Here is a 21,524-nt window from a genome sequence, read left to right on the forward strand (position 1 = left end):
TGTTTACAGGATGGGAGTTATGTTTTGCATAACTGAACAGTCCTTTAGTATTGAAAAAAAGAAAACACAACCTTCAAACTATGAAAACTATGAACTATGTAGGAAAATATTCCACATCTGTTTAACTGGAAAGACCATCTACAGTGAAAGATTTTTGATTTGGACTGTCTATGAGACAGTGACCTTATCTTGAAAGCTGATTTTGGAGTGCAGGGTAACTGTTGGAAGAAGTACCCACTTTAAATCTTTCCTTTGTAAGGCTATGATGAGTCACAGAGCAGACTGCTAGCAATGGAGAAAATTTTTGTGCAGATTTCAATAATTGAAATTCTGTCCCTCATTTTCCTCTGTTTTGAATAGTAGAGTATTGTTTGTGTGAGTTTAAATCTCTCTTTGACTATTCCATTACAAAACAGGTAAACCTTTCACATTATGGCTGGTTTTCGTGATACTTTTCAAATATTAGAACTGCCAGTGATGCTAAAGCAGTATGAATATATTATTTTCTTTAGGATGCAGGTAACCTTTTGATGGATAATGCCCTTTGGTGGTGAGTTACTAGCTTCAGATATTTGTATATCATTTGATCTCTTTCTTCTGTATCGCAGTTTCTAGTGACAGATTTGTAAGAATTTGTTGCCAATTCAAAAAGGCATTTGTTTTCAAGTTGCACAATAAATTAAGACATCTAAGATCAACCAGAGACTGAAATCTTACTCGAGTGTTGTGAAGCTTCATCCTGTACACCAGCAGTGGTGGCCTGGAGTGATGTGGTCCCACAGGTGGCCTGAGGGATGCTCGGATTTGCCTGATGCTTTTCCCTGGAGGAGCTGTGAGTGATCGAGTTGCAGGTACACACCAAAGAGCACTTTCTTCTGCCTGCAAGCCCATGAGACCCATGCTGTTCCTCAAAGGGAGGTGGTGAGCCAGCCTCTCAGCAGCACTTGTCTTCTTCTGGCCAACTTCTGCTGGGTAACCTGCCCTGGCAGGCTTTGCCCCTCCCCATACCCGTGTTCTCCTCTGATTTTTGTGCAGGCCGTTTGAGAAAGACAGATGGATGTGTTTGATGGCTGCTGTTGCTGGGGAGGATGTGAGGGAAGGGATGTGGAGAGAAGAGGACACGTGGTGCTTTGTGGGTTCAGCGGTGGGAAGGAGCCACGGCCACTGCCTGGCAGTGGGTAGCTGCCTCTCCCAAGATGGTTCCAAATCCCTGGTCTGGCCTCTGCAGCTGTGGAGATTGGATTTTGCAGGCTTTCTTTCAGCTCCTGTCAGAAGAATAACAGTTTATCTGAGAGCCAGTGCTTTTTGGTAGTCTGTGCTTTTTTTCAGAAAGACTTTTAAGTCCTCTGTTGGTTTACTGCTTCTGCATAGTACAGCCTTTTAGAACACAGGAATCTTAAAAAGTTGCAACTTGACTGCAAGATGTGGTAATTGGTTTTCCTTTCTTTTCAGCCCTGCAAGCAGACTGTAAGCCTCTACCGAGATGTTATTACTCCCCGAGCAGTTAATTTTCTAGGGCTGAAGGAAAGGAATGCTTGTTTGTTTGGGGGCAGTGTTTTGTAAGTTGAGTTCAGTTTCATGTTGCTGGTCCTATTTTGTTGACTGAATTTGCATTGCTGTACTTCAAAAGATTTGTAGAAAAATTATCTGTAGTGGTTTAAAAAAAAGGCATTTTTTGTTTATGGTGATGTATTGCGCTGTTTGGTAAAAGATGAAGAGGATGATAAAAGGCAGTGTATTTTGCCATTTTAAAATGCTGATTACTCTTTACTTAATGAATTGCATCTTGAATTCATCTTAATGGAAAAACTATCCTGAAATGGAAAACAATCTTTACACCAACACTATCTATCTCAATGGATGATTTTTTTTTTCTTCTTCTCTATGTCTAAATAAGATGCAGAAAGTAACAGGAAAACATTCTTTCTAATTTACAGTTGTCCTTTCAAGTCAGAACTCCTAGTAGTAAGATGACATTCCTAGAGTCTTCTCCAAACTTGGCTGCAAACTGTGGTTTCTGGGAGAATCAAAATGACTTTCCCTCGAAATTCCTAGATTTCTTTTCCTTTGTGGGTTTGATAATAATAATAAGCCCCGTTTTCAACTGAGGAATTGCTCTTCTGTGTTTCTGGGTTCTTCCTTTTAAGTAAGATTATGTTTATTCCAGAAGTTGTGTCCAGGTACCAGCAGCATGTACCAGCTCATCTCATGGGCTACAGAATGCAGGGAGATGAAAAGGAAACCAAGAGAGCATAAAGGGGAAAACTACAAATAGAAAATACATTTGTAGAGAGTTATGTGGTCAGGAGAAAAAAGCAGGGAAGTGGGAGACCTAGTAAATTAGTAAATAAAAGGGAAAGGGAGAAGACAGTATGGTGATGGATGGTGAAGGAACAGGGAAAGCTGTAGACAGGAGAACTTGACCCCTGGGCAAAAAGACTTTGTTTTGTTTTCATAAGATGTGGGGCGTAATTTCCAGTTTTGCTGAGCTTTCACGGAGGTATGAAAGGGTAGTTAGAGAAATGTAGAAAGCCTGGGATAATCACAGAAGATAAACGTATCACTGCTCACATGTAGTTTTGCATAAATGCCTGCATCAAATGCAAGAGAATATGTATCTAGAGATCAAGAGCATGTAAGAGAACTAAGACTGAGATAGCCATACTGAGAGAGCAAGAAAATGATAAGAAATGCGTGATATTTAGTAGCATGCTTTCAAGTGGATGCAGTCATATGAGTTTTGACAAATTGGTAATGGAGTAGAATTTGGGAACAAGTAAATTCAATGGATTTTAACCTTGATAGGGAAAATAACATTCATAGAAGTTTGTATAAGCTGTGATAGATTCGAATCTTTAACCTGGTAAACGTTTTTTAGGACTGGTTTGGTTTCTGGGGTTTTTTTTAGAAGTTGTCACAGATGGGAATATGTTCATCTGTGAAGTACCGGGAAAGTTCCAAGTTTTTGTAGTCTTGACCATTTAAAACACTCTGGCCTAGACTTTACTTGTTTATGTTCAGCTGCAATAACAACTTATTTTAGTCACATGTAATCCTGGAAACCCATCTATCTACAGAGGGTTGCATATTTGTTTTATAGTACTTAATTCTTCTATAATTACACGTAACAAGCCGTGTTCCTGTGCTTAGCAATGGCTTTGGGGCATGGTGGGAAGAAACTGATGGTAAACGGATAATTCCTGACTTCTTGTGTACAAATTTCTCAAGCTGCTTTATCTGTTTTAATCTGAAAGCAGCCCTTAGAACTGAAGTCTAATCCCAAAGCTGTGTTGATGCAAATGATTTGCATGCCAAAAAGAGCCGCTTGTGTGAAGAAGGATAAAAAAGTGGGCCTCAAGATGGACTTTGTTTTACAATAGCTGCTGAAGTATGTAAACTTGGTCTTATTAAAAAGAATGAGAAAATCTGTGTATATTGTTGGATAATCATGTTTTTGTGCTATTCTTTTTTTCTTTCCAGATTTGAACATGGAATTCAACCCATCAGATCATCCACGAGCCAGTACGATATTTCTCAGTAAATCACAAACAGATGGTAGGTTACTGAATTTATTACAGTATTTGCTGTTGCAGCTATGTCTAAACCCTTTGTTAGAATGTATGTGATAGTCTTTTAATATATAATTCCTCTTCCCCCAAAAGAGGCTTTTATAGGCATCATGTTAGAGTTGAAAGAAGTCACACCTTTAGTTAATTATTTTGTCAGACCAGTAGTAGAAGGTACAGGTTTGAGTCCTGTCATGTCCTGAAATTGTCAGTTCCAAGGAATCGTCGTATCAGAACTACAAATATGGATAAAGCGTAATATAATTATATTTAAAAAATACTTTCCCTAAATCCAAAATTTTCTCTCTAACTGTTTGTTGTTTTTCTTTAAACTCTGAACATTAGGCCAAGCTTCTGGGAAATATGTGGGGAGTATTTTCTTGAGAAAATGGCAGTTTACATTAGCTAAGAAGACAGTCCAGAGTTTCCTCCAGTACAGCTGATACTGTACATTAACTCAGTACTAGATTTTAATAACAAAACAACCCCCATCCCACCCAAACATTCTCTCCTCTTCTCCAATTGTGGATTTGATATAATCATATATTTGTCTGGAGTATGTTTTTTATTCATAGACAAAATGATCCTGCTGGAATTATATCTGTTAAGCAAGCCTTTTGATAGAGTTAGTAGAATAGAGGCCATTTATTCTGGCTCTTTCATTCCCTGTTGAACATGTATGACATGTTGTTTTAGAAGTAGATGAATAATCAATGCAAAACACATTATTTTCTACCAAGACTTTCAAAGCAGTTTCCACATTGTAATTCTGACTGTTCAGTATGAATTCTTTGTCCTTCTTCCTGCTGCCTATAAATGCTGTTTTTGATTTACATAGTAAATTGCAGTTTCAAACACATCACTTAAAAATAATGTAGTTTTCACTTACTGTATATTTTTTGCTAATTTTTGAGCATGACTAGAACAAAGAGGATATACATTTAGGCCCTAATTGAAGAGTTGATTATGTGAGTACCTCTTTTGCCCTTCAGATAGTCCTTCTGAATTCAGTCCTGGTTCTGTCAATGCCTTATTATGTGGTTTTGGATGTGATTTACCATTTTAATCTGGTTTGGTAGTCTGTAAAATGAATATGATAATATTTCCATAGTACACCGTATTATGAAGATTGATGTCTATTTTATAGTGTTTCTTTAATGGTTTGAGACTGTATAATCCCGTATGGATGCTACCTGTTTCTTGTTACAGCTTGTTGAAAGAAAGGACAAAAAAAAAAATCCCAAGTCCAACAGCTAAAATTTTGACCAGACCTGATGAATATTCTTTCTTGTAGTAATAATGGTTTATTGCAGCATGGAGTTAACTGTAAGCATTTTTTAAAACGACAGTTTACACCCATGCTAAAGTTGGTCTATGAAACTTTGTTCTAGTTTAAGTAATACGAAGCACGTATTTTTGAGTGAGAACAATATAGAACATTTATCAACAGGAGTGTAAGATCTGTTCAGCTATCCTTGATCACTGTGGAAAAAATCCGAAGGCTGTTTTGCTTGTGCAAGAGAAAAAAGATTCTGCAAACATTTATCTACTGACGTATTGCCAAGAACCATCCCATTCTGGTGGGACAACTCACAGTAGTAAACATTTTGCTTGGCTGCACTTTGGGCCCCTTGTGGAACTAAGTGAGCTGTAGGGGTTATCACACTATTCAAGGATGTTGCCTAACACCAAAATGCAATAAAATGCTTGTTAAGGGGAAAATACAAGGGGTTTTTAGGGTGTGTAGGGTTGTATTCTGACAGCCTGCTGTGGAGTCTAGGGAACCCCAAGACTTCTTAAGACAATGTAGGAGGGGAGAGCTGAGCTGGCAACGTTGAAAACACTAACTTGGGCATGTAACTACCTCTCCCCATTACTTGTATAGTGTTGGGCTGGCAAACCTTCCTGCTGACTGTAAGTGAAAAATATTTCTATAGATAAAACCTGCACACATTTAAAATACACGTACTGGGGAGTTGAGGGGCATCAGGACTCAAGGTTTCATCTAGAATCTGGCTGTGACTCTTGAGTGTACATCACATGTTTGTACAGTGGGAAATGGCCGAGTCCATCACTATGTGCTAGAGTGACTTGGCAACGTTACCTTCAGGCAGTTCCATATTTGGCTTTCTAGTAGCCCTGTACTCTTTCAGCCTCACTGGTAATCTTGTAGTACTGTCCTGGCATAGGAGCTGTGCTTGAGCTGCTTGTGATCAACATGTGAATGAAGAGCAACAAGCCAACTACCCCAAATATAATGACACAGGACATGGCATCTCTGGATATTATGTGGTCTGAATTTCCCATTGGTTTGTGAAGCTTGGATGCCATGCTGAGCATCTAAATCTGTCCTGTCCCTCTTAGTCGGTAGTCTGAATGCATCCTTAATTACCTGAGAGTTCAATGAATCTGTAGAAAAGCTGAAGACACAATAAATACTAATTTGATTCCCAACTAAGGTAGCTTTTCTAAATGTTTCCAACTCTTTGTGGGACTTTTCTAGGTTCTGAATCTTACATAAGTAATGCTCCCTGTTTAGGGAGGTAGTAAAGAATATCACCTTTTATGTCTTTAACTTCTGAGAGTGCTTTATGCAAGTTCTCCCTTGTTTTCTGAGTTTGGCCTGTAAGTAGAATGGTCTAGGTGACTGAAAAGCTATGTGCTATTTAGTGTGTGGTTGTGGTTAAGCCAGGGTTTCCAAATCTCAGCAGTCCAATAATGTAACTTCCTTTCTTTATAATAGGAAGGGGGCAATGGTTGCTACTTCAGGGTGCTGGTAATGGTTTTTCCTCTAAGTGGGTTACAGCTGTCCACCTCTCCTAACTTACATTAGGCTTTACACATACAATGTACTGGCTAAATTTTGCAGTATCAGTGCAACAATGGGATTCAGACAAAGAAAATTTTGAAATTGTGTTTATATAGTGGATAGAAGTGAAGTAAGCTGCACTTACTCTTTAACGTTAACTAGGACCAGTTTCCTGTCTCAGATAAAACAAAAAGAAATGATCTACAAACTCCCAAAAATGCAACGTAATTCTTATTGATGTAATCCTCAAGGAATTTGTCTTTGATCCTGATACGGGTAACATTAAGATAGTCTATAGAAATTGCACAAGGGAAGTTTCTACTACAGCTCAATGAAAAAAACAGACATACATACATATACACACACACTTACATATATGTGTGTATGTGTGTGTGTATTTCCTTACTCCCTTTTATTTCAGGATGATATATTTTCCTACTATTGTGAAAGTTCAACATCAACAGTTGAAAGTGCCTGCAGAAATAGGAACAGGTCATTGACCTTAAAATGAGGAAAACTTTGATAATTTGGCAGCATCTCAGTCTCCAGTTGAAGAGTTCCATTCCAACTTTCAAGTTTTAAAATGTTAGAAAGAAAGTAGAAGTTTAATTGTTTAAACTGACTCTAAATCTGTTCAGCTTCATTTCATCAAAACCCAATGCTTGAAAGCCAAAAGCTTGGAGTTGCGGTTAGGAGTTTATGCTACAAAATGACGGCTAATTATAAAACTATGGTCTGATCTGCTGAAGACCATGCTGTGCTATGTGAGCAGCGCAAAGCATCTTTAAACTGACTGAGGCCAAGTGATGGAATTACCTCTTTACAGTCATTTTAGCTTGGCCGAAGTGGCCTTTTGCCTTGTGCAATAGTTGTTTTTCCGTTGTTTAAAGGGAGGGTTGTGATCACAAAAGAGAGCGGTTGCGACAAAATGGGTTTCTGCTGTGCCCAATTCCCGATCGGCATATGTTCTGGAAAGAGTTGAGCCTTAGCTATGGCAGAGAGGGCCAGAAGCACAAAAGCACAGCTGCCGCCTTGTAGTCCCTCACCGGAGAATCCAGGCTAACTGAATTTCTGCTGTATGGGGAAAATAGGGGAAAGGAGGTCAACGTGGTGCTTAGAAGAATGTGCAGCACAAGTGGTGCTTGAGCAGGGAGAAGTGAGGGGTGTGTGTAAATACATTAATGTATTCTTCCAGAGATTGGAAATAGCAAATGGGAATGAGCTGTGAGTGATATTGTTGCTTTGGTGAATAGATGATTGTAATTCCGTGGGGAATTGAATAATGGATACAAGGGAAAATACAGAAGAGAAAAACTAAGGTAGGGAAAAAAAGGTGATTAAGATGGAATTTGGAGTGTATGTGCAGGCTGTCTTTATAGGATTTTTGTCCATAAGAACTTTGTATGCGGTATAATTGTTTGTGATTAAAACACTGTTAAATACTTAACTGTGTTCAAAATTTCACAGTTCATAGGTGTTAATTTTCAGTTATGTGTTCTATTAGGTTTACATGCAGCTTATCAGAATTGTTTACTGCCTGTACGTTGCAATATGCAATACTATACAAATACTTTGGCTATTCTTAGAAGTGAGTATCTACCATCATTTTGTTGTTTCCTTTTAGATTACTTATGTCCCTTGCTGGTGATAAATGCAGTGTGTGGAACTTAAGTGTAGTGCAGTGTTTTAGCAAGATTTCAAGCATTTTAACTATTTACTAGACGATCAGAATTTTCCTGCTGTTCCTGTTTAATTCTGTTTCTTATACAATGTCCGTAATTGTGGATCTGAGCATGTACTAAGTGACATGGCTAACATCTGTCATGTGTGATTCTCCTTTCTGCTCCCTGGGAGGAAAATTATGTAAGGATTTTTAAAAGTTTTTTCTTATTTTCTTTTCATTATGTCTGCATTAAACACAATTATTTCACAGTATTCACACATACAGCCTTGTTTATGTGAGATTGCTTGCTTCTAAAAAATCACAAATAATGGCTTCTCATCCAACAGGGAATGGACAGGCTGTCCCACCATTATGAACACTCTTATTTTGCTAAGTGCATTGGGTTGCATAGCTTTCAGATCATGGTGCACCAAAGTGCATTTAATCACCTACAGCATGAAACCATTATTATTTTAATCCTGCGGTTTGATTTATGTGTTAGTTGCCTCCAGACTTGTATCCTAAATGCTGTGGTATTTTCACTGGAACAGAGCTCCACAGGCTCTCTATGGGGTGAGTTAATTGGGAAAGTGCTTTAAAAAAATTACATAGAGTATATTTAATCAGCTGTAATGAGCATTTGCCTGACAATTAAGACTCTATACATCTATCTCCCTTGTTGTTGCTGTTTACTTTCTGAATATTTTGGCTAATTGTGGCTTTGACTTGCAACCCTTGCTTGTGGTGACTGGTTCATACTCACCAGAGTAACGTATTTTCATTGTTATATCCCACATGAGTAAGTTTCAGGCTTGCACCTGATCATTATAGAAGGCAGTGGTGTAATGCATATGGTTTCAAGGCTCCTCTATGGGAGTTAGTGCACAGTAAGCTATGATGAGAATTTGCTAACTCCATGGTGTAGCTATTTAGGTGCTTTCACACCTGCAAGGTAGTGTAGGCCACTTTGCAGCAAGGTACCTTGCATGAAGGCACTGGTGGCTCAGGAGTGCCCACACAGAGAACTGGTGAAGGATGGCTAATCCATTGCTAACTTGGACTGTAGCTTACTGCATATTAACTTTCCCATGCGGACCAACGCCTGGTGAAGTACCCAAATGGATGAGAATTTTAATCCATCACCACACTAGTGAGCATAAATGCCTTTATGCATACAGATACATGTTCCTTCTGTGTTTGATATATAAATATACTTGGTTAGTGCAAAAGCAATTATAATGTTGCACATAGATAGCCTCCTGTTCTTTTTATTATAAATGGTATATAAGAAGCTGAATCGGGAAAAATAGTCATGTAATATTTCTATCATATTTTGTGTTTTTGCAGTGAGAGAAAAACGCAAGAGTCTCTATATAAACCACGTAAGTGAAAATGCCTCGCTATGCAGCTTTCTCCTTGTTGTCTATATTATACAGTAAATAAGAGTTATCGCACATGATTTCCATGTTGGTGAGAGGGTGCTGATGCTTCAGATGTCTGTTCTGCATCAGGATCCAGAAGTATAGGTCTTGGCTATTGAGTTAGTGGAATGGATCTGTTTGGTTTGAAGACAGTGTCATGCTCACAACCAGTGTATGTAGGTAACTGGTACTTGGAACAGAGCGCTGCATGCATTAGTATGATTTTTAAAATTAATACAAAAACTCTCAAAGCTTTAAATTACATTTGTATGCAAGTTTGCTTTGGCAGAGAGCTGCAGCATTTGATATTTGCACAGAAGTTCTGAAGTGCCTGACTAGTGTTGATGCAATGTAAATGTGGATTGACATGTGGTACATGCCGAGTATGAAGAAGGGGTTTTGATACACTTGTGTACCCTGGGCATTTTTCAGTTGTCTTCTCTTTGAATCAAATTCTTGGTGAAGCTGAGATCAAATCTCCTATAGCCTGCTTTTGGTACAGGACCAGGCTCTTTGCCCCAGTTACTATTGTTTGTACTGCTGAAGCACCTGGAACCAGTGCGGTTCCCAGGATGTTAAGCCTTGTGCTGAAATGTCTGGAGTCACGCCTCAGTAAAACTGAGGAGGGAAAGAACTGTCTCCCTAATGGTATTTGCCTTTAGGGTGAAATGGGGAGAAGTTCTCAAACTTTTCTCTGTCTAGAAATATAGGCCATCATTTCATGAATCATTTTTAAGCCAACACAGCTGCTGAAAGAAGTGGATGTGGTTTATAGCCTCTGCATCCCTTTGTGCTGGGGCGAATGTTTGTGCAGCATGAGGTGAACTGGATTGGGGCATGAATGCAGGTAGATTCAGCATGGCCAAAAGCTAAAATGGATCTGCTCCTAAATGTGATTCACTTCAGGGCTTGCACCCGCAGAAAGGGAGGGAGCTGCTGAATGGGGTGAGAAGGCAGGACTGCTTCATTTGTTGGCAGAACTGGTTTGTGCTGAGTGTTTCTGAAACTACTGCCCAGCTTCAAAAGCAAGCTGAGATTTTCAGTTTCCCAAGAGTTAAGATTTTGAGAAGTCATGACATACTGTGAGGCTTATAAAAGCCTTAAAGTTGGTCCCACAAGGTTAGCAGGTATTCTCGGTGCTTCTCACCTTCTATTCCCCTGTAAAACATTTCCCTTGCTTACAGTGCATGTGAGGGTGGTTTGCAGTGCAATTGTGTTCTTACAAAATTACTTGTAAAGCTAATGCACAGGGTTCCTGTAAACTTAATAATGTGTGCTCAGTAACTTCCAGCATGCTTTTTAGCCTCAAACTTGGAGGGTTCAATGCAAAAAAAATACGAATATTTAGACACTGCAAAGCAAGTTATTAACTGAGTTTCTGTGACAGTCCACCTTGTGTCATGGATAAAATTCTCACGTGTCCTGAATCATGTCATGTAAAAGATGTGTTCTGCATTAGGCAGATGTCATGTAAAAGATGTGTTCTGCATTAGGCAGACTGCGAGTGGATTCCTCTGGCAGATTGAACAAAGATGACTGTTACAAATGCTGCTGGAAGCACACTATTGCAAACCCTGGTATAAAATATTTTTAGGCAATGCTGGACTTATTGCAGAAAAGGGAAGGGCGATCATACCACTAAGGAGTTGTGTTGTTGGGAGCTCAATGTAGCAGATTACGCAGTCGATATCCTAAGCACTATACCTCTTCCTAATTTCTTATTTTTTCAAGTACCATTCAAAGCATTGGCTGAGGTGGCAGCAATGTAAACTTCCCTCAGTAGCCTGGTTTATTGCTACCTTAAGTCTGACTTCTTTGTACTTATAAAATGCTTCTTCTGAATTACAAAGCTAAAATTAATCTTTATGAAGCTGAAATCCTTACCATGGCTTTCTCTGCGTGTGTCCTTACAAGTCAGTTAAGTTTTTTAGCCAATACTCATAGATAAGCTATATTTTCAAATGTGGCCTGTGATATTTAAGTTGTTACTTCAGAACACCTGTGAGTATTCATTCAGCACCTCCTAAATATTCAGTCTGCTAAAGCTGACGCACAAACTGGTGATCATTTTTGAAGTGGTTGCTGTGGCCTTTAACTGGCAACTGTGTTTAGGTTTGTAGACTGCAGGGAACCATCGTAATTTTCCTAGACCGCCTTGTTTGAAGAAATTTGAGGAAATAGTTAGATTTGACAATTGTATGTGACAAAAGATGGGTAGTCTTTACATGATAAGTGACTTTATGCTACACCCTATTGGTTGATCAGTTCTTTTCCACCATTTTTCAGTGTGTGCTAAGTGCATTTCTAACAGGAGCTATTGCTACTCACCTGTTTCCTTGTTGATGTGAAGTGCTGGGTCCCCACATCTGCTCTGGAGGAAACAAGCCAGAGGAAAGAAATTTTGGAGCGTTGTTTTGTCTTCCTTTTACAAGAACTCCTCACCATAATGCAGCTCTCTTCTCTTTTGTGGTTTTTCCATAATGTCATCTTTTTTTTTTTTTCTTTTATAAGTCTTTCATACTTATTCTCCTTTTGTGACAAATAACCAAGATGAGCAACAAAATATTTTTATCCCTTTGTGCAGTATCTTATTAGTTATTTTGCAGGCAGAGTTAAACATCTCCCAAGTGACCAGGGTGGCTGGCTAGCAAGAGAAGTATCAAGAAAAGTTGTGCTTTTTCTTTTTTAACTGTTTGTCTAGTTCTGAGTAGTAACAGATGAGAATAGTAGTTTATACAAATACAGTTTCAAAATGTTACCTATGAAAAAAATTAATATTGACTCTTCCTTGTTTAAAAATGCACTTTCTCAGTATGGTCATGCTATTGTTCTTTTCCTTTCTTGTTTGCTTTTGTTTGTAGAATATTTTAATGGGCTGAATAGTTTCCTTTGATCTCCAAATAAAAATAGTTGAGTTCCTGCTTTGATTTATTGTGCTTTGTCAAGGGCTGGCAGTTGCCACATTTCAGATTCGCCTTGTCAGTAGGTATGATAGAAGAAGCCAGCAGCTGTTCTTTTTCTGGGGTGGGGAAGGCAAGGGGGAAGGAATGAACGTGGGGGGTGACAGAGGTGCTGTGGAGAAGCTGTCATCTCTGTCTTCTCACAGAGCCCAGGGAGACGTACGACAGGTTGAGGACGGTGCTGGATCCTTTGCATCCTTGTAGGTGCTGGAAGTTACCTACCTACAGTGTACCTGGCATGTTTGCTTTCTTCCAGCCTATTTTAATTTCTAAGCAGTTGCAGTGGATTCTACTTCCCTTTCCCGTTGAACTGACAGTTGTTGTTTTTTGTTATGGCTATAATGCTGCTTCAGTGTGCACTTGTCTTTTCTTTTAATCTGCTTAGTCAAGCTGCTGAGGGGGATAAAGATGCAGACTGAGATAGAGGCGTTTCTTTTTTCAGAGAGGAGAGATTGCATCAGTATCTCTGTCTGTACAAGGAAAGCAAACAGGAAGACATGTTTTATGGGTTTGGGGGGGGGGGAGAAAAAGTGAATTTTTTACTATTGTTTCCAATTGCTAGTTCTTTGTACTGGGTGATTATTTTTTTGCAGGGGAAAGGAACAGGGATGGGGAGGGAAAAGTTGTTTTCTCCATCAAGTTTTTTATAGAAATTTTCCCTTTCAGACAAGATGGAAATGCTCTGTTTGCCAAAGTACTCACTTCTTGACAAGATATGGTCTTAAACTTGAATCTGTGTTTATGAGCAGTAATATCCAGTAAAAATGAGGGGTATTTTTTGCATATTGGAATATTTCTGAAGGAACATAAAAGGAGGGAAAAGAGAAGATAAAGGGAAGTATATCTCTCTTCTGCATACTTTTTTTTTTTATTCTGGAGACCCTTCATCAGCCTTGTAGCAACAGCTTCCTTTCAGCATCGTCTTGTTTAGGGATCTGGACATGACTTCCACTGTCTGCTACCTGGCAACTGGATGTTCAAATCCCAGCAGACTAATAGTGTTTTTATCATTCCAAGTAGAAAAACTAACATCTGTGTATAGACCAAAGTTTTTTCAGCATCCTGAGGAAAAGTTCCTGGGCATCATTCCTGTCAGAACCCCGGTCCCTATAAGTGACCCTGTAGTGATTCACATCACGGGAAGCTTCTTCTCAGCAGCAGTCCTGCTGATGGGCACTAGTGGAGAACAGAGAGGTCCTTTCCTGTACGTGGTGTGGCACAAGCAATTTCTGTGAGCTTTTTTGCATGCTTGAAATGGTGTATGGTATTTGCTCCTATGTAGCTCGCAAATTTTCTTGTCAGATTGGATAAAGAGGCTGTTCTGCTTCCCTATTGTAAAACTAATAGCCATGTGACTGGTAATCAAACACTTTCAGCTAGTGATTATAAGAGTAAATAAGATACATGCTGAAATGGGGACATAGTCTGAAAAGGAGTTTAATCTGTGAAAAATGCAAAGCACAACATAAAATGTGAAACGTTGTTTTTAAGTGGGCTGCCTGAGGCTGGCTATTGTAAAGGTTTATAACTGCTGTCCAAATTCCTTAAGATATTTTAATTAACATTCCTTACTCAAAGAGAACAACATCATAAACTGGAAGATAGATTAGAGGCTTCTCAGGTGCTCTTGAAGCTCTCCTAGAGATTGCTTAATGTGGTCTTTGCTCCTCTCCGTTGCAAGATCACAAAAAACAGGTCTAGAGGGGGCTTTTATAGGCCATCTGGCCCATCTCGCAGATTCCCTATACTGATGCCATTCCTAACAGATGCTGTTTAAGATGCTTTTTCAGGCTTCCAATAAGTTAGAATGAACAGGTTTTCTTTAATGGCTTACTTAAACTTACTCTTTGAAATGTTTTTTCCTAGTATCTTTCAGCCCTTTGCTTCTTTTCCTGTCCTCTAGGGTGAAGAATTTTACCTCTCCTATCGGCCTCAAGACATTAAGTTATATGAAGTGACAAACTTTTGTAGGGGGTGAAACAAAAGATAACTTTTAAAGTAGAAGGAGAGTACACAGGAGAGTTCTTTTACAAGGTTGCTATACAATACTTGCTGTGCTGGGAGCCTAGTAAAGTCCCTCTGGTCAAATTGCACAACACCAGCAATTATACGCTATGTAAATATAAGCCTTTGAGCTGCTTTTAGTGTTCAAAGAAATGTTTAATCTTTGAGGTTTGTAAAGCAGGGTGCTTTATCAGTGGTTAAGTAGGGCCTGTGTGTGCTGCAGAAGAGTTTCCCAATGGTTGCTGAGCCCCCCAAGAGCTCAGTGGCATGCTGACATAGTTTTCTATAGTTGACATGAGTAAGGACAAGCTTTGAGAGCAAAAAACTTGCGAGTACAGATCTAGTCTAAGGCATCAGTTTTGGACATTATCAAACATTGGCGAAACTAATCAACAGAGGTCAAGGTTGAATCATGTCATAGACTGATGAGGTACAATGGGTATTACTTAAGAGTGGTTGGACTGGATCTTTTTTTTTTATTGTAGATGTTGGCAGAGAAGGGTAAGCATACAATGGTGCGGTTTCCTGTAGCTTTTGTTCAGGTGAATATATCTATATCTAGCCACTGAATGTAGACAGTTGTGCTGTAGTATCAAACTGTGCAAGATAAAAGTAAAAGCAGAGCTTTGCAGAGCCATGCAGAGAACTGTGTTGCATGGCTTGCTTGATTTTGGAAGCGCTTTGTTGACCTGTAAAATCATGTTTCTTCTGTGAAAAATGTTGTCAGAACTAAATCATGTCCTGAAGCAATAGAAGATCCCCAAGATAGGAACCTCCCTTTTCCAAGAGAGAAGCAGTCCTGGTATTTTTGCTTGCTGTTGTAATTTGGCTTCATGTGTACTTTTACATGCCAGTTTTGCCTGTTAGCGTTTTGGCCAGCCTCTACTGCCTAGAAGCTAATGGGCATGTCTCCACAGACGGGTGCAAGCAGGCCTCAATTTTTCCATGAGGGGAAATACTATTTAATAGTACCTTTTAAAATCATGCAATAACTTACACCTGGTTTGATGGAAGAGGAGACAGTACTATCATTATTTAGGACAGAAGCTGCAAATTATCTTTTGATGGACAAATGCAAAAGAACGCTGAAAAAGGCTGAAGCTCCTCTGCCAAACTGGAAGCTGCCTGGCTGAAGGCCAGCTCTGGTACAAAAGCTGTATAGCTTCATTAGGGAAGTGTTGCGCCCAAATGAACAAATCCTGCTGAGCATCAGGGCAGAATGCCATACTAGTGTTGCTAAAGAGCTTTCCAGGACAGAGCTGGCTGGTACCCATTCTGGTCAATTCTGAGTGTGGGTTTTGGTCAGTATGCACCCACCCATCTGTTAGATGTTTCTACCTGAAAACACCCTGAAATGACTATTTTAACAAAAGAAATAGTAACACTTTCCCTTTCCCAACAAATTTAGGTTTAATTTCTGAGTGATGCTAAAATGAAGGCTGAGAGAAGTTCATCCTTTTGGGTATTCTCATTGTAAATTAATTAGGAATTTGTTGTGATTCCTTTCATAGCAGGTACATAGAAGCAGTTCTGCAGAACTTGTAGAATTTTGATGGCAAACTAAGCCATTCTAGTTCTGATAAGGTGTATCTTATGTAAACTTCAAGTAAATCCTATTGTTCAAATATCTTAAACGTGATTTGGAAAGTTGGAAAGTTTCGGGATGAAGCTGGGAGAAAAATAAAGCACTGATATTTCCTTAGTATTAGCTGTGCAAGAAGGAAAAACTGCTGGTTTTAAGAGCTAGAAACACCTGGCATTAATGGAAGTACATTGAATCTTGATCTCTTAGAGCTTGTTCTGTAACACATGTAAAAGCTTAGCAAGTTATAAAGCAATTTTTTCCATTATACATCGTATAGGCATCGTAAAGAAAGAAATTCCACAAAACAGCTGTTACGTATTTGTTGTAACCTATAATGTCAGCATTTCTTAATTAACATCTTTGGTTGAAATGAGAAAAATAACAACTGCTTCTGGAGTAAAGACCTACAAATCCTCTCCACCAAAAGACATCATAAAATTGTAGAAAATTGGTCCAGAATGAATCTCAAGAGGTTGTTCAGTCTGTTTTCTTGCCTAAAAGCAGAATTCTGCATCTAAGCTATTCCTGACATGTGTTTGATTTACCTCTTCTTTACAACTTTCAGTGATGGAGATTGTATCACTGCTCAAGTCACTCATGCTATCCCTGCTGTTAGACAAAGGTGGCGGTTTGGGTGGGGTTTTTTGCCATCACCTCGTCTCACACTTTCATGGCCAATCATAATTTTCCCTAGTTCAGTATAAGCCTGCTCTTTCTTATCCCATCCACAATGGTCATGGAGAACAATGTTCTCTTCTTTGGAACTCCCTTCAACATAACTTAAGGCCATTATTGTCTTTGTTCCTGGAGAAAACCTCTCCAGTCTTTCCGTTTTTCCTTCTAAATCAGGGTTTTCAAACCTCTGATTAATCTTGCTGCCCTCTTCTCCTGACTCTCTGAAATCAATTCATCTTTCTTGAAATACAGTGGTGAAAACTGGACATAAAATCCCAACTGAGCAGAGTGGAAGGGTGCTCTACCCTGTTGTATACATGGTAACTCTATAAATCCTATATGGTATTTTCCTTTTTTTTTATAAAAGAGTCCTCTGCAAGTTAATGCCAGCTGCAAATTCAGTAAAAAATGCCTTGATGCTGTTATCAAAGTTATTGCTCAATATTTTACACTGAGTAGACCAGACCTCTGTGGAATGTTCCTTACTTCAACCTTCCAGTTTGAAAGTGATCCCTGGGTAACCAGAGTGTAGTTTTCCAAGTAGTTTTTACCTGCCATGTTTTCCTTGATTTGCCCTTCGGAAATTTTATGTGAGATAAGGTCAGAAGTTTTGCTGAAGTTGAGAAGCATGACATCTACTGAATCTCAGCTTGGGTACAAAAGCAGTACTACTGCAAGTTAAAGTACATTTAAAGTGAATCCCACGTCATGATAATGAAGTGCTTTTAATTTGTAAATATTGGTAATAGCAGAGATTGTCAAGGCTCCACATGTGTCCTGTACTCAGAGTCATGTTTCCATATGAAGATTTACAAAAGGAGATATACAAGTCCGTTATTTCCCTGTGTCAGCCTTAATGGTGGGACAGAAGCTGAGGATCCCGTGAATGTTAGAGGGTTTGTCTAATTTCTTCAAAGGCTCTATATTCTTTCTCAGCTCTTCTGATTTTTCTGGCGTAGAGCCTCTCTGACTTGTCTAAATGGAAGATTTTTGCAGTCAGACATGACGGCTTTGAAATGTGCAGGCGTTAAGCTCATGTACAGTTTTGGGTGGACTTATTCCATTGAAATGGACACAGAAGAGGGTTTCTGGATAGGACAGTGCTGAATACTGATGTGATGCTCAGTAACCTCTTCTGTCTGTGGCAAGGATGAAGAAGGTTCCTGTGCAGCGTTTTATGGAGGTTCAGAAAAACCTGGCTGACGGAACTGTGGGACTTTAGATGTCTTCCAGCTTAGTCAAGCTGGAATATGCAACTGAGGGTGTTTTCCAGTAGTTTGGAAAAGGCAAAAAATCTGTTACCTGGCATACCATATGGCTGCAGTTGGACGTCAGAGTAGAAGCTGGGAATATTGATCTACTGATAGGTTAGTTATTCACATGGCACAAATATGTATATATATCCAAGATAGTAAGTTTACACTTGGCACCATTCTTCAGTCTGGGAGAGGTACCCCTTCCTGCCAAGTTGTTATGAACAGAAAGTGAAGCATGAGACGCCACATAAATTTCTGAAGTGTGAAAAGTTCTAAGCCTAACGAAGTGTGAAGTGGGCTAAAAACCATGGTGAGTTCTGTGATGTGGTAGTTTCAGAAATAAGGTGTGTGGCTCTAATTATTGACATGTATCAAATGTTAGAGTGCTGTTTACATAAGAAAATTTAAATCTGATAGTGGTGTTGCTACAGAGTTGTTTTCTGTTTTTTACTCACGCTTGCCTTTAATGAATCCAGTCCATTTATCTTAAATTTTATCTAAACCTTTAAAACATGTTGACACTTTAAATGTAGAATTAAAACTTTCCATGTGCCTTTTTTTTTTTTTTAATGATGCTGAAATGTCTGTGCCTCTCCCTTTTTTTCAACCACTAGACAGTCTCATTTTCAGCTGGTTTTAAGTTGCTTTGCCTTTATCACGCCTGTGGAAGGTACTCAACAGTCTAATCCAGAAATTTGAACTAAACTGTGGTAGAATAAAAGCTATCAATCACCAGTCCCCTAGTCACTCTCGGTGTATACATCAATGCTAGATGATACATTTTATGGCATTAATGCTTCTGGTGCGTCTAAATTTTCTGTTTGTTGCCTTGCTTAACATATAATAGCTTGGAAGGTAGATGGATTGTGAGCTTCCAAAGTATTACTAAGTACCTTTCCAAGCTCCCGGAGAATTTTTGAGAGGGGTTAATTTTCACTTTCTCGGTAAACTTTTTGACTTCTAAGAAAAGCAGTTCAGCCTACAACTTTATTGGTCAAGTGAGGGACCTTGATAGAATTTGTTGGTGAGCTTTCAAATCACTTGAACATAATGTTTCTACAGTTGTAACAGCTTCAGAAAATGATTTTTTTCAATTAACAGAAGACTTTGAATGCACTTTCACTCATAGCTGGGAAAAACAGAAAGATGACTCAGATGCATGTAGGTTTTACCAGGAGTCTGGCTGTTCTGTATCTAATGAATGCTGCTAAGAAGTCTGCTGCCTATGGAAAAGGAAACATTAGTTAGAAGATGGAGTGCTGACACTTGTAATAATATATGTTTTGGAAATTAGGCAGGGGAAGATGTACTGAGGTAGGAGTCACAGGATTGTAGCCTAGATACTCAGTTGCTCTGAGCTGGTAAATGCCTGTGGATTCCACCGATGGTATTGACATTGATCTCTCCACTGAAATGCTGGAAACAACATTCATTGTAAGGCAAATGAGAATTTCCATGTCAATGTGCCAACTGAATTTTAAAACTATTTTATTGTAAGTTAAACATGTAATTTGACTAGTGTTAACTTTCCTGACACAGGTTCTTGGTCAAGTTATTCACTAGCGTAGGTAGAACAAGCGAGGATAAAATGAAAGAGCATTAATGACTGCGATAGCTATTAGCTGATATGATGAAACTATTCTTTTTAGACCAGTGGAGTGCTGACTGCTCTAAACAGCTGAAGGAGAAACCCTCTCAACAAAAACACCTTCAGAAATAAGAAGTGTTGTCAAATGTCATTTTGTGGCTGAGCTTTCCAGTGTTTTCCTATGGTAGTGCAGAAATAGGGTTGAAATCTGTTGAAAACTTTTTCTATTAAGAGATATGCTTCTTTTTTATTTGCATATCCGCTTTCTCTTACATCCTTTGATCAATCTTCTTCCTGTCAAATAACAAACTATTCTTGATTAATTGATTTTTCTGAATTTGCCATATTAATTTTTAGAGGTTTTAGTAGTTCTACTGTAAAGACCTCTTTCCCCTACTTCATTCTGTCAGGGTTTGTTTGTTTGGTTTTTTTAATTCTCTTTTCTCCAAGCATAGTTTTGTATCTGTTTCTAAATCAGTCTTCATGTTAACACAGTTTCTTTTTCACTCTTCCACTTACTTTTGGAATGAGGACAGAAACATAGGTCTTGTTCATCTTTGATTTCCAAATGTATGTATGTATGTAATTCTGCACAAAAATTTTTGCATGGCTTTGGGAAAGGAGGGATGGAGGGGAGACTGGGACTTGAAAGCATTAGTCAAGGCTCAGGCAAGGATTTTTGTGACTTTTGCACTGGTAATTATTTCTGAACTTTCTGAACTGCTTCAAAACATGATCACATTACTGTGTGCGTCATTGTGAGAGACAGAGAAATTTGTTTTTTCTAAATTCTTACATCTCCTCAGAAAAATGCTTTGGTATTACATAATTGCCATTGTTCTTTTGCATGTTTTTCATAGCATCCTCCTGGGCAATTGAGAAGGAAGTACAGTTCCTGCTCCACTATTTTCCTGGATGACAGCACAGTCAGTCAACCAAACCTCAAGTATACCATCAAATGGTGGGTTTTATAATTTTTTTTTTCTAGAACCTACATTTTATATATATATATGTATTTATGTATACATATTTCTGAGCCATTACTAAGCAAGCTTCAAAGGTTTTAGTTTTTGAAGTAGTAAATTTATTTAATCCAGTCACGCTTCAGAGGCAGTGAATAGGATGAGCAAAGGGTATTACTCTTATTTTAGATCTGTGCAGAATCAACCTCCCAGTACTGCGTATTTCAACAGAAGGCAGCAATTAAGGATCTCAAATTCCAGCAGCTGAAATCCTTGTGCTTCAGCGTTCACCTAGGTGCTTGCTTTGGATGAGTCCTCAAAACTTACTTGGTACTTGTCTATTCAGAATTTCAGAATTATCTGAAATGGAAGAGCTCTTTTCTGTTCATGAGAAAATGCTCATTTGCTAAGCTTTCCTTCCAGTTTTCTGTTTGAAATGGACATTAATTGCCTCCAGATTCATTTCCTTATTCAGTACAAGGGCACTGACAGTTTATTACACAGCAGTGGGGAGCTTTGTATGTGGTGCGCACATGGGCTTACCCTTGGGTGATGTCTCAGATGATCATTTCAGGTTTCACTGGTGCCTTTTTACATTTGGAGAGAAATGAAATTGGTATTTATAAAGTATTGTTCTTTACATTTTGTACAGTAAGAGGAAAAAATGAGAGAACAAATGCTCAGGCATTTTATGCTGTTTGTTTATTAATATTGCTGATGCATTCTCTTGAGTTGTTTGTAGGACGATTACCTTGGTGTACTCAAATGCAAAAATTTATTAAGGCAAAATCTGTGCTACAGAGATACTTACATGAGAGACAAATATATTAAGACTCACACTTCCAAAGGAATTTTTAAAGTTGGTGGTCACTAAAACTTGTTCTTAATTTTTCTGTTTAAGGAAAAAAAGAGGGGAGTGGAGAAGGGCTTTGCAGTCAGACTGACACCTAATTCCTCATCAGCTGTTTCTGCCTGAAATATAGTCTTGCTTTCCCTCACCTTTCTTTAATTAGTAACTTACAAATAATTCAGATG

At 38.7% G+C, this 21,524-nt stretch overlaps 1 protein-coding gene across 4 annotated transcripts in view; it reads left to right on the forward strand.

Annotated features, from left to right (window-relative positions):
• Positions 1–21,524, forward strand: part of CCNY (cyclin Y) — a 133,911-nt gene that overhangs the window by 77,735 nt on the left and 34,652 nt on the right. For 2 of the 4 annotated variants that reach the window (XM_052806166.1, XM_052806173.1), the window contains exons 2-4: positions 3,481–3,555; positions 9,386–9,420; positions 20,388–20,488. In XM_052806166.1, coding sequence (XP_052662126.1) covers positions 3,481–3,555; positions 9,386–9,420; positions 20,388–20,488 — 211 coding nt within the window. Of the gene's footprint in view, positions 1–3,480; positions 3,556–7,999; positions 8,239–9,385; positions 9,421–20,387; positions 20,489–21,524 lie in introns of those variants that run through there. The other 2 variants (XM_052806182.1, XM_052806191.1) reach the window with 2 other exon arrangements.

The sequence above is a fragment of the Harpia harpyja genome, chromosome 1, assembly GCF_026419915.1.
Source record: "Harpia harpyja isolate bHarHar1 chromosome 1, bHarHar1 primary haplotype, whole genome shotgun sequence".
Classification (NCBI taxonomy): Eukaryota; Metazoa; Chordata; class Aves; order Accipitriformes; family Accipitridae; genus Harpia; species Harpia harpyja.